Source organism: Sebastes umbrosus, chromosome 22, assembly GCF_015220745.1.
Source record: "Sebastes umbrosus isolate fSebUmb1 chromosome 22, fSebUmb1.pri, whole genome shotgun sequence".
Taxonomy (NCBI): Eukaryota; Metazoa; Chordata; class Actinopteri; order Perciformes; family Sebastidae; genus Sebastes; species Sebastes umbrosus.
The window spans coordinates 2,594,642-2,608,197 of record NC_051290.1 but is presented as its reverse complement, the minus strand read 5'-3'; the positions used below and the strand labels follow the sequence as shown (position 1 = coordinate 2,608,197).

General features: G+C 37.5%; 4 protein-coding genes and 1 long non-coding RNA gene across 18 annotated transcripts in view; 3 read left to right on the top strand and 2 right to left on the bottom strand.

The window, feature by feature from the left end:
• The window catches only part of LOC119481862, a 166,214-nt gene that overhangs the window by 69,293 nt on the left and 83,365 nt on the right, over positions 1-13,556 (top strand). The window lies entirely within an intron of this gene.
• Positions 1-13,556, bottom strand: part of LOC119481846 — a 145,971-nt gene that overhangs the window by 73,803 nt on the left and 58,612 nt on the right. The window lies entirely within an intron of this gene.
• Positions 1-13,556, top strand: part of LOC119481879 (butyrophilin subfamily 2 member A2-like) — a 429,385-nt gene that overhangs the window by 373,150 nt on the left and 42,679 nt on the right. The gene's annotated exons all lie outside the window — the stretch shown is intronic.
• LOC119481913 overlaps positions 1-13,556 on the top strand; it is a 37,085-nt gene that overhangs the window by 15,156 nt on the left and 8,373 nt on the right. The window lies entirely within an intron of this gene.
• The window catches only part of LOC119481860, a 36,526-nt gene that overhangs the window by 19,121 nt on the left and 3,849 nt on the right, over positions 1-13,556 (bottom strand). For 3 of the 11 annotated variants that reach the window (XM_037759160.1, XM_037759162.1, XM_037759164.1), the window contains one exon: positions 11,916-13,025. The exons of 3 other annotated variants lie outside the window; for them this stretch is intronic. In XM_037759160.1, coding sequence (XP_037615088.1) covers positions 12,565-13,025 — 461 coding nt within the window. In that variant the 3' untranslated portion in view covers positions 11,916-12,564. Of the gene's footprint in view, positions 1-8,947; positions 9,986-10,116; positions 10,697-11,915; positions 13,026-13,556 lie in introns of those variants that run through there. 5 more of the 11 variants (XM_037759165.1, XR_005205280.1, XM_037759163.1 and 2 more) reach the window with 5 other exon arrangements.

Here is a 13,556-nt window from a genome sequence, read left to right as displayed (position 1 = left end):
ATTAGCAGTCAATGCCTAACCTTAACTATTAGAGGTCAATGCCTAACCTTAACTATTTGAGGTCAATGCCTAACCTAAACTATTAGAGATCAATGCCTAACCTAAACTATTAGAGTTCAATGCCTGACCTCAACTATTAGAGTTCAATGGCTAACCTTAACTATTAAGGGTCAATGCCTAACCTTAACTATTAGAGTTCAATGCCTAACCTTAAACCTAATGTCCACTTATCAGTGCACAATCAAAGAAACAAGGGACACATATTTTTCAGAGCTAAACAGGGTCACAATCCCAGAATCCTTTTTAAAACTACAAATGCTGCCATTGGTCCCTCGCCTATCCAGGCAATTCAATCCACTCCTGAAAGGTGCGAATTTCCTGCATCTGAATGACTCCAAATCATAAATAGTTATAATTCCCCCCTGTAGCCCCAGCACCAGCAGTATTCAGAAGCTCCCCTCTAGTCTGGGAGCCTGGTCTAACAATGTTCAGAAAGAGGCCCAAAACCTCGGTGTTATTTTTGATTCTGAACTACCATTTGACGCTCATGTGACTAAAGTCCTGTTTTGCCCAACTGAGACAGTTTACCAAGATCAGGTCATTCCTTTCCTGTGCAGACTAAGAAAAGATCATCCATGCTTTTATCTCCTCCAGACTTGATTATTGCAACGCACTTTATTCTGCTGTCAGCAGGCAGAACATCCAAAGACTACAGTTGATTCAAAACGCTGCTGCCAGCCCTTTCTTTCTGCTTTTTACTTTCTTTCTACATAGAGTTTGCCTTTCATAATGGCCATTTCATTTCATTATAAATATCATTTATATTTATTTTAGACAGAAATATATTAAGAAACGTGTGCTCATTTGTAAATAATAGTAATAATCCACAATTAAAACCCCATACTTTATTCATTCATGGAGTTCTCCAAGTCACTGCATGTTCTACAACACTTCCCTGCACATATTTCAAAATAAAAGCCTTGTGTTAACAAATGAAGGAATTCTGTCCACAGAAAAAAAAACGCTTGAGGGCTTTTATTTTTAAATAAAAGCAGGAAGTGTTAATTTCAAAATAAATTTTTCCTTTTTTTCATGTCCGTAACATATTCTACAGATGTCTAGACATTGAAACTGCAGTAATGTTGCTGATATGATGTCAATATACTATGAAATGATCATTTTGACTGTTTGTTGCTGCTGTGAACTGTGCACAGCTCGTGGTAAAAATAGGCGAGACCTCGAATCTCTAGAAGAGATGCTGTTAACTTAATTACTCTATTTTATACAGTCTATAGACAAACAGGACTCTGTCTGGAGGACCCATTTTAAATGAGTCATCAGAGCATAAAGTAGTCACAGAACAAGAGACAGAGACTCTCTCCCCCCAATGTCTGCTTTAAGTGTCAAAAAACATATATATATATTATAATTTTGTATTACTTGGCTTTATTACTTGGCGTTGTAGAATACTCGATACTGATTGGTCAGTCATGGCACTCTGCAGTCTGTTATTTCTTTATAACAGGACATTATTATGTATAACAGAACGTTGCTATGTATAACAGACTGTTGCTATGTATAGCAGACCGTTGCTATGTATAACAGACCATTGCTATGTATAACAGGACATTATTATGTATAACAGACCGTTGCTATGTATAGCAGACCATTGCTATGTATAACAGACCATTGCTATGTATAACAGGACATTATTATGTATAACAGACCGTTGCTATGTATAACAGGACATTATTATGTATAACAGACCGTTGCTATGTATAGCAGACCGTTGCTATGTATAGCAGACCGTTGCTATGTATAGCAGACCGTTGCTATGTATAGCAGACCGTTGCTATGTATAGCAGACCGTTGCTATGTATAGCAGACCGTTGCTATGTATAACAGACCGTTGCAAGGGACGCAGTTCTGATGTCGGACTCTGGAGGACCGTTTTTATGTCAAATATTGATTTCTTCAGTAAGTAGCCGTGTAATAATCAGGATAATGAACAGCTAGCGGGTCATTGTTGTGGAATAATCCCCTTCAGGGTGATGAGAGACCCCTCCGCTTCGTGTTATTACAGCAGAAATAACTAATGTCAGGGTAAAGGATGCTTCCATCCTCCCAGATGTTTGATGTCAAACAGTATAAAATGTGACGGTTTTGGTAAATGACAGATAACATCACCTCAGAAGTTGTGCTGAGACAAGACGTCTAAACAGTCACGTCTGGTTGATGTGACTCCATCAAGATCCTCTAAAATCTGTGAACTGTTATATTTGTTTCAGTCATCATCACTGTATGAAGAGTTCATCATTAAGATTTAGCTGTAAGTTGGTTCAGTTCTCCCTCCAGCTGTTATCAATCATGTGATTTATGTTCTCTGTTTACTGTTTTTACTGATTGTTACCTTGCACTGAATCTCCTAATGTTACCTTTATAATGTGTTCATACTGTAAATGTAGTGATTCCTTCACTATGGCCATTTAGAGTTTTTAAGATTTGAATCTGTGACATGTTTATTTTTTTCATATTATAATTGTTCACATAAGTTTATGTTAAGATATTGTTGTTAATATTTATATTATTTATATAATTTATATTATTACCGGTGAGATCAACAGTGACTCAGACTCCCACTAAACAACCGACTCCTCATTAGATCAAATCTTCAATAAAATGTCATCAGACTACTTGGTCTCCAATGATTGTTGTTTTATTCCTGTTATTGTGGACTATTTAAAGGCTGTATTATCTGTGATCATCATGCATTAATGGTTTAACCTCCATGTTGTGTTTCTGTAGTCAGAGTAGGGGGTTACAGAGGAAAACTATTTCACCAACTAGATTTCTCCTCGATGGTTAACAAAGTTTCTGGTCAGCTTTTATGTTTTACGCTCAACACAGACTAGAGGAGCGACACTAAAGGACGAGGACACCACTAGGACACCACTAGGACACTACTAGGACACCACTAGGACACCACTAGGACACTACTAGGATACCACTAGGACACCACTAGGACACCACTAGGACACCACTAGGACACCACTAGGACACTATGAGGTCACTACTAGGACACTATGAGGTCACTACTAGGACACTACTAGGACACCACTAAGACACTACTTGGTAGTAGTGCTTGCCAGCCAATAGAGGGCGTATTGTATAACATGTTTATTATTGTATTATAATACATGCAGTGGTGGAAGTACTCAGATCTTGTACTTCAGTAAAAGTAGCAATACTACCATGTAGAAATACTCTGTTACAGGTAAGGGTTAAAAACCCTTCTTAAGTAAAAGTGCAAAAATATTAGCATATGAATATACTTAAAGTACCAAACATAAAAGTATGCATTATGCAGAATAATGTTTATTATTGGATTATACTTATTGATGCATTAATGTGTTCATCACTTTAATGTTGCAGCTGGTAAAGCTGATATAAATGACTTTATATACTGCTGGGTGGTTTAATCTATAATAATACATAATTTATTATTATATACTGCTGGGTAGTTTAATCTATAATAATACATCATTTATTATTATATACTGCTGGTAATTTAATCTATAATAATACATCATTTATTATTATATACTGCTGGTAGTTTAATCTATAATAATACATCATTTATTCCTTGATTATATTTTGTATTAATAATCTGAATCTGTAAAGTAACTAAAGTTATTAAATCAATGTAGTGGAGTAAACAGTCTAATATTTCCCTCTGAGATGTAGTGGAGTAGAACATGGAAATACTCAAGTAAAGTACAAGTACCTAAAAAATTGTACTTAAGTACAGTACTTGAGTAAATGTACTTAGTTACTTTCCACCACTGAGTTCATGTTACACTGTTGTGTTGTTCTAAGCATTCTTTACTGCTCCTGTTGGAATAAAATAATTGTTGATTATTTAACTGTAAAGTAGTGATGTGTTTTTAATACCTTCACTCTTTTGCATTAAATCATACCGAGATGTTTGCTGAAACTGACAGGATGTGGCAACACAGCCCCACCTAGAAACATTTACACCAGTGTGGAAGTGCCTAATAGAGTGCTGTGTCGAGTTAACAAAGGAAGTTGTCTGAAGCGCTTATCAAGGCTCGTGTTTAGACAAGTGACGTTATTGAAGACGCCCGAAGCTGAAATACAGAATAATGTCTCCCATCTATCATTTTCCTTTAGTTACACAATCACATCCACTGCCCTGTGCCCGGTTAAACCACTGCCGCACATCTGGAACACATCTGTCTGTTTTATACTCTTTGACAAAGTGGTTTCATGAGCACATGAAGTCCAGATGAAGCGTTTTGTGAACCAATATGCTGGAGAGCTTCAGTGCTTCATGAAGCTTCATCTCACCATCACTACTACGAGGTCACCACGAGGACACTAGCGGAGCTGTTGCACAATCTTGCAGCAAAGAAGCCATCAAAAAAGAGGAAACGAGTAGTCGTCTCTGTATCATTCACATGACCAGTTAAAATGAATAACCCATCCAGAGTGAAGTCAGGATCAGGAGAAACAGACGGAGAGACAAAGAGTCTATAAACTAAACTCCAGAGGAACCTGGTTGTTTGTTGATTTGTTTTCTATTTATTTCACTTCATGTCTCTATTCGTTCCTGGTCAGACACTAAATATAAAACAGTCCAAATTATTCTCAACACATTTCTTTAGAAAAATAAAAACATTTACATGATTAATATAATATATTAACTATCTGTATTTCTACATTACCTTGTGTGTCTTCTGTTGCACCACAGGAACAAACTATGAGACTCTGTTGAGCAACACCCAACGGTTCTGCTGCTGCTGGTGTGGTTTCCTGTTCATCTTTTGAGGTTAACTTTGTTTTTATATATATATATATATATATATATATATATATATATATATATGTTATAGTTAATATATGTATAAATATACAACAATTTACAATCTAATGAACATTTCTACCGTTTTATAGACTAGACAAGAGTCTATTTGATCCTAAATACAATCTATGTACTTTATGTTGTTGACGTCTGTATGACAATAAAGTAGAATAAATTATATAAATGTTACAGGTTCTGTGATTTTCAATGTTTTCATGATTACCTGTGTTGTAAATTCCCAGCTCCTGATGCACCTTGCTGGAGATTTCCATGGTGATGACTAACATTTCAGCGTCAACTCAGTAAATCAACTCAGAGTTTCTCAATCTGACTGTGAGTGTTCACATGAACGGGGAGGTGTTCACAGCATCTGACCAATCACAGACATGAACAAGTCTGCTGACAGACAGAGAGACACATTTAACAAAGGAAGAAACTATATTAGACAAATACAAAGAAATTAAACACTTAATCCAGACTAACAGTAACACAGTTGAAGCTGCTAAATGCAGGAAGAACAGCTGGTGAAAGAAAAAACTCCAGATGTGTGAATGCGTAAATTAACAGACTAATTAATTTAACGGAACACTCAAAAGTCAGATATAGTTATCTAGATATAAATAGCTTTAGACTAAAATAGACTAAAAAAAACACAGTTAAACTGACAGATGCATGAAGAACAGCTGGATTTATGCTGCCGGTGTTTGAATTATGTTTTTATATTCATTCTTTTAATCATAGGGTAAACAGAAATGTAATCTATTCAGCTATTACACTCCTAAAAGCTATTTATATCTAGATAACTATATCTGACTTTTGAGTGTTCCGTTAAATTAATTAGCCTGTTAAATTACACATTCACACATCTGGAGTTTTTTCTTTTACCAGCTCTGCTTCCTGTATTTGGTAGCTTCAACTGTGTTACTTCTAGTCTGGATTAAGTGTTTAATTTCTTTGTATTTGTCTAATATAGTTTATTCTTTGTTAAATGCCTTGCTCTGTCTATCTGCTGTCAGTAGTCTTGTCCATGTCTGTGATTGGTCAGATGCTGCAAACATCTCCCCGTTCATGTGAACGTGCTCACAGCCAGACAGAGAAACCCTGGGTTGATGACCACCTTCGTAGGACCGCTTAGTGTGATCTCGGTTGTTGGGGTTAGTGAAGCAAGATAACGAGGAGATACCCTGGATACCTGAAGGGTTATGGATGGCTCTCTGTATAGATCTCTGGGTGAGGTGGAGGATGGAAGGAATCCCAGGGTTGATATACTGCAGTGGCTGTGAATTGATTGGATGATCCTCATCAGGTGCGCCAGCCAGAGAGGAGGAGGAGGAAGAGGAGGAGGAGGAGGAAGGAAGCCCAGCCCACCTGCACCTCCACACACACAAAGACAGACAGAGGGAGACAACACAGGAGACTAAAGGGCAGAGGACACAGAGAAACACTGGGAAACGTACATAAAGTACAGACTGTGAGCGTTCTCTTGTCACATATCAACTGAAAATCACAATAAATCTGAAGATCAAATCCTGCAGGAGGTTGGCCTGTTTATCTGATGTGTTTGTCTGTTTGTCAGCCACGTGTTGACAGCAGTAAATACCGGCTAACACAGTTTAAACACACAATTAAAACACAAAAGGTGAATCTTACAGGATGTTTGAGCTACTTACATGTTTGCAGATGAGCGAGCAGCTCTCTGTGTGTCTGTCACACGGTGTTCTCTGTTATCAGATAGAAAGTCAACAGGGTGCTTTACTTTCTCTAATAATATGGCATTTGGCCAGTAAACTGAGTCATGTATTCATCTCCTGCAGTCCAGATATGACTACTGGATTATCAGATTGAATGACTGACTTCACTTTGTGAGGCAGATCAGAAAATTACATTCTTTGAGATAAATCTAGAGATAAATGTTAACATGACATCTAGTGGTCTTTTTCAGTACTACAAGTTTAATAGCAGCTTTTTCCCTCAGAACAATTAATCAAATCCTTAATATAATATCCTTAAATATGTTCAACAAAGAGGCAAAACAAACAGATAGATATTAGACGTGAAGCTCGATGGTTTCATTAGTATTAATATTAGTTGTCCAACAACGTAATCTTTTATCTGCAGGCTCATATTTGAATGAAGCAACACAGACAGGAGCTCTGGGCTAAATCTCTTTATTTGATTTGAATACACACCAGTCATTGCTCACATAAAAGGGATTTGAATTCTGTCAAATGGTCATTTTAATGGACGAATACAATGACCTTCACATAACCTTGTGTCTCTTCTGTCCTACAGGACCAAACTACGAGACTCTGCTGAGCAACAACCAACCGTGGAAGCCAACTGAGAAATGAGAAATTGCATCTGTCTACTCTGCTGCTGCTCCTCCTCCTCCTCCTCCTCGTCCTCCTCCTCCTCCTCTTCCTCTTCCTCCTCCTCCTCTTCCTCTTCCTCCTCCTCCTCCTCCTCCTCCTCCTCCTCCTCTCAGGTTGAAATGATTATAAATTATTGATCCCCAGGGGGAAATTGAGGTACGTTTTGCTCCCCATCTCGATTATATATAATATTTAATATTCAGTGGTTATCATCAAACAAACAGGCTGTTGAGCAGTGAAGAAAGGAACACAGGAAAATACTGGTGTCATCTGGTGCACAGATTTATTCTGGTATAGAAATTCATACAAAAATATACATTTATATTATATTTTACACATTCATTCACTGATATCAAACAGTTTCTACCACACATTATTCTAATCTGAATATCTTTAATACACCTGGAACGGGCTGAATGCTTGGCCTGTGTTGTTGCTGTGTTGTTTCTCGTGAACCGCTCATACAAAAGGTCAACTCAAAGAAATATTCATTACAACATTGTAACATTAACTCAAACAAATGTGCAATAAAACATCTTAAGATAAACTAAAAACATTTTTTTTGTTCAAATATATACACAGTGTTTTTACCCATCTTGACATAATGAATAATAAATAAAGTTTATGGAGCATTTTATGGGTCCAAACATCACTTTGTCTTCATGTCCCACAACTGTGGTCTCAATGTGGAGATACATAAAATGATGATGAAGTCTTTAGACATTAGAATTACAATATCTGTCATAAACAACAACATATGTTATATTGTTTTGTGTATGAAGACATCTCCGGTTACTGGCTACATTCTTCAGGGTGTAGAAAAAATCTTGAAATCTTTTTTTCTTTCTGTTTTTACAGTATATCAATATATCCATACGAAACAAATATGACAGTTTTACATATTTTAGAGGATCTTGATGGAGTCACAATTAAATTCTGACTAGTCAAAATGACGTTGTAGATATCTAAAACTGTAGTTACGGATAGTGAAAATGTAATTACAGATATCTTGAATTACAGTTTTGAGGTGAAATGACGTTGCAGACATCTGTAATTACTGTGGAGGCAATTTCTGTGAAGGACTCGAAAACCGAGAGAGCGACTTTTAAAGGTTTAATAAACACTTGCAAGTAGGCAAACAACCATCAACATAAATGTTCAGGACTGAGAGCCCTGAGTCTCTCCGTTTGGCGACATCTATAACCTTGCATGCATGCTCACAGTCGTATATCTCACATTGTCTGTCTGACTGACACTTCTGTCCATTTAGGGTTTCTTGTCTGCAAATAGGCGCTACAAGTTTGTTGACTAGGTATGCAACACCCAAACTGAAATAGGCTTCAAGGGCCATGAGTGTCACCTGTCAGGACCTCCAACACAATTACGTCAGAAGGGAGCGGAAGCTATTCAAACATACTGTGGCGCTGCACTGCAGCCGTATGGGTTTATAAAGTGTGTCTGGAGACAATAAATCTACACGAGAGACTAATGTGATGTGTCCAGCTCGGAGAAATATCTAAAATAGATGAGGCTAGGCATTGACCTTGAATGGTTGAGGTTAGGCATTGACCTTGAATGGTTGAGGTTAGGCATTGACGTTGAATGGTTGAGGTGAGGATAGGTCGTCGGGCAGTCAGTCTCGCAAGAGTTTACGCATGTTTTTGCAGCTTGGGGGTTACCTTCTAGACACGACCTTATCTCAGCACTGGAGGTTGTCACTTGGTTAGTCGTGATGAGTTGTTTCTCTGAGAAACTCATCGTCTTTAAAGCTCTATAGATGTTTCCTCTTTTACCAGTAAATTTAAGAAGCAAGGCAAAGCAGAGTCCAGAGAGTCCAGCACAGAGAACCAGTAGAGCTGCTGTCAGTTCAACGAAGAAGCCGATACTTCCCAGACTCTCTGGTTGTGGTCTCCTTGTTGGTCTCGGAGGTTTGGGCTCATCAGCAGCTGCTGTAAAGGACAGAAAATAAAATGTGTGTGATTGTCTGAAGTGGAACCATTTTACTGAAACAGGAAACTAAATAAATCCAGCAGACTGACAAAAGAAAGACTAAATATGATCCTAGTCTTCATCAGCGGTAGCCATGACGTACGTTTTACTGCGTCTGGTAGTCGCTTTCAGTCCAAAATGGCGGAAGCGTAGCTCTGCTGCTGGGAGCTGACGTTGTAATGGAACGACCAGTTGACTTTCACTTCTTAGTAATATGTGTTCTTTGGTACAGCTCCAGCAGGGATGAAGCTGAGACTACTTTATACTAACCAGTATGACCCCTGCAGCATGCTAACATGCTAAACTAAGATGTGTTTAGCACTAGCAGGGCTGTAGACTCTTAGTCTGGTTTCACTGACTGACTTCTACTGAATCAACTCACCTGTGACTTTGAGGCGACATATCCTAGAGCCACTACCATCACCTGTCTGCACGTCACACTGGTACCAACCAGAGTCATTAATCCTGAGTCTGGACATGTGAAGTCTGATTCGTCCGTCTCTGAGGACGTCTTTGTCCCACCGGACTCGTCCTGTAAACTGTTCATCCTGAGACTCTGGGACCTCAACACCTTCATGGAGATGAAACAGGACTGAGGTCTTGAGATCAGTAAACATCTCACAGTAGATAAAAAGTGATTTGGAGGAACTGCTGGTTCTGGTTGTGAACATCCACTCCAGTGTGATGTTGTGGTTCTCCTCTGCCTGATAGGAGGTCTGTGTCACATTCACTACAAATGCTCCTGTAGAGGAGACAGAGAGGGAAAGTGAGCAGCAGACAAACTGACAACTTGAACATGTCAAACTCCATCTAGAGATGTTTGTCTGAAAGTGTATTTAGTGTTTGTGGATAATAAAGTGAAGGTCAACTAACCAGAGACACAGGAGGTCAGACTGAGGAGCAGCAGGATGCTGCAGATCATCTTCATCCTGTGAGAGGAGACAGAAACACATCAGATACAAGTTCAGTTATTACAGGTAGAACAGAGACAATCTACAGTCTGTCTTTAGTCCTCACAGGACTTCTTCCTCTGTGCTACTGATTACACATGACTGACCAGTGGACTGACACCAAGACAGGAACACTAATGTACTTCTGACACAAGATGGAGCCACTTTAGTAGATTAGATATTTTGAGGTAATATGATCTGCTTTGACCTGACAGCAGTGGGAGGTGACTGAAAGCTGCAGTCAAGACAAACACACTCTCACCAAACAACTGACTCCTCATTAGATCAAATCTTCAATAAAATGTCATCAGACTAATCTATACTCGTCTCCAATGATTGTTGTTATATTCCTGTTATTGTGTGGACTATTTAAAGGCTGTATTATCTGTGATCATCATGCATTAATGGTTTAACCTCCATGTTGTGTTTCTGTAGTCAGAGTAGGGGGTTAGAGAGGAAAACTATTTCACCAACTAGATTTCTCCTCGATGGTTAACAAAGTTTCTGGTCAGCTTTTGATTTTACGCACAACACAGACTAGAGGAGAGACACTAAAGGACGAAGACACTAAGAGGACACCACTAGGACACCACTAGGACACTATGAAGTGTTTTTATAACTATTTTTCAATAGTTAGAAAAACTAGACAGAGAAACTAATTTAAGTTGCTTCAGAGCTGTTGCACAATCTTGATGCAAAAAAAGAGGAAACGAGTAGTCGTCTCTGTTTCATTCACATGACTAGTTAAAATCAATAACACATCCAGAGTGAAGTCAGGATCAGGAGAAACAGACGGAGAGACAACGAGTCTCTAAACTAAACTCCAGAGGAACCTGGTTGTTTGTTGATTTGTTGTCTATTTATTTCACTTCATGTCTCTATTCGTTCCTGGTCAGCCACTAAATATAAAACAGTCCAAATTATTCTCAACACATTTCTTCACAAAGAAAACATGATTAATATAATATATCAACTATAGTATTTCCACATTACCTTGTGCTGCTGTAGTCCTGCCTCGTAATCAAGGCTCCTCTGTTCAGACTTACTTTCACTTTCACTTACGCAGCAAACAGTTGGACCCAGTCCCAGTTCCAGTTAGGGTTCCAGTTCCAGCTGGTGATTGAAGTCAAAATGATAAATACATGTTATAGTTATTATATGTATAAATATACAACAATTTACAATCTAATGAACATTTCTACCGTTTTCTAGACTAGACAAGAGTCTATTTGATCCTAAATACAATCTATGTACTTTATGTTGTTGACGTCTGTATGACAATAAAGTGTATGTAAAATATGTTTGTAACTGTTTAGAGTGTTAATAAAGTTTATTACTACTACACCCACCTCAGATGTTATCAGGCCATTAGATGGACATTATCAGAGGTTATCAGCAAACAAACAGGCTGTTGAGCAGTGAAGAAAGAAACAGGAAAATACTGGTGTCATCTGGTGCACAGATTTATTCTGGTATAGAAATTCATACAAAAATATAAAATGTTATTATATTTTACACATTCACTCACTGATATCAAACAGTTTCTACCACACATTATTCTAATCTGAATATCTTTTATACTCCCCCTTATATGGTAAAATTTGCCTTTTTCCGAATGCTTGGCCTGTGTTGTTGCTGTGTTGTTTCTCGTGAACCGCTCATACAAAAGGTCAACTCAAACTAATATTCATTAGAACATCTTAAGATAAACTTAAAACAATTTTTTTGTTCAAAAATATATGCACAGTGTTATTACCCATCTTGACATAATGAATGATAAATAAAGTTTAAGGAGAATTTTATGGGTCCAAACATCACTTTGTCTTCATGTCCCACAACTGTGGTCTCAATGTTGAGATACATAAAATGATGATGAAGTCTTTAGACATTAGAATTACAATATCCGTCATAAACAACAACATATGTTATATTGTTTTGTGTATGAAGACATCTCCGGTTACTGGCTACATTTTTCAGGGTGTAGAAAAAATCTTAAATCTTTTTTTTCTTTCTGTTTTTACAGTATATCAATATGTCCAATGATGCACAAGGCTTGATGAAAATTAATTTAAATGTCTTAAAAATATTATAGAAATTAAAAAAGGAAAATGTAGAAAATGAACGTTACTGTAGTGATGCAGTCAGGACATTTAGTATAAGAATAAGTGATGAAAACCATAAAAAATAAAGAAGTTACAGATTAAAATCTGAAAAACTCTAAAGGGCCACAGTGAAGGAATCACTACATTTTTAGTATGGACACATTATAAAGGTAACATTAGGATATTCAGTGCAAGGTAACAATATCCATCAGTAAACAGAGGACATAAATCACATGATTGATAACAGCTGGAGGGAAAACTGAACCAACTTACAGCGAAATCTTAATGATGAACTTTTCATACAGTGATGATGAATTAAGGTTAGGCATTGACCTTGAATGGTTGAAGTTAGGCATTGACCTTGAATGGTTGAGGTTAGGTATTGACCTTGAATGGTTGAGGTTAGGATATGTCGTCAGGCAGTGAGTCTTGCAAGAGTTTTTGCACATTTTCGCAGCTTGGGGGTTACCTTCTAGACACAACCTTATCTCAACACTGGAGGTTACCGCTTGGTTAGTCCTGATGGGTTGTTTCACTGAGGATCTTATTGTCTGTACGGCTCTATAGATCTTTCCTCTTTTACAAGCAGATTTATGAAGGAAGGCAAAGCAGAGTCCAGCACAGAGAGCCAGTAGAGCTGCTGTCAGTATAACGTAGAGGCCGATCCTTCCCCGATTCTCTGTTTGTAAGCTCATTGTGTGTCCGTGAAATTTGGGCTCATCAGCAGCTGCTGTAAAGGACAGAAAATAAAATATGTCTGATTGTCTGAAGTGTAACAATCATACTGAAACAGGAAACTAAATAAACAGAAAGAAAGACTAAATATGTAATATGTAATAATATCTTCATCAGTGGTAGCCATGGTAACAATTCAACATCATGATGAGGGTATGAGAGGAAAAGGCCCTTTGGCCTGCTGACTTCTTTTTAAGCTGAAATTTAGAAATTAAAGCAAAGCATTGCTGAAAATACAGAAATCTTAAAGCACATATGTGGAATACACTTCTAGAAAGTAGTATTTGGACGGAATGAACCAACTATAATTCATTAGACACAGTAGTATTTGGGCGGAATAAACCTTTAAAAATATAAGTCGTTAGACAGAAATTAGTATTTGGTTAGAATGAAGTTTTATTTTGAAAAATTAGGTCCCTACTTTACTGTTAACATAGAGTGAAAATTGAGTGCTTTTATTTTATTAAAAAAAAAAAAAAGCCTCTGTTAAGAGACAGTTACTTTATAGGGCTTTTATTTTGAAGGG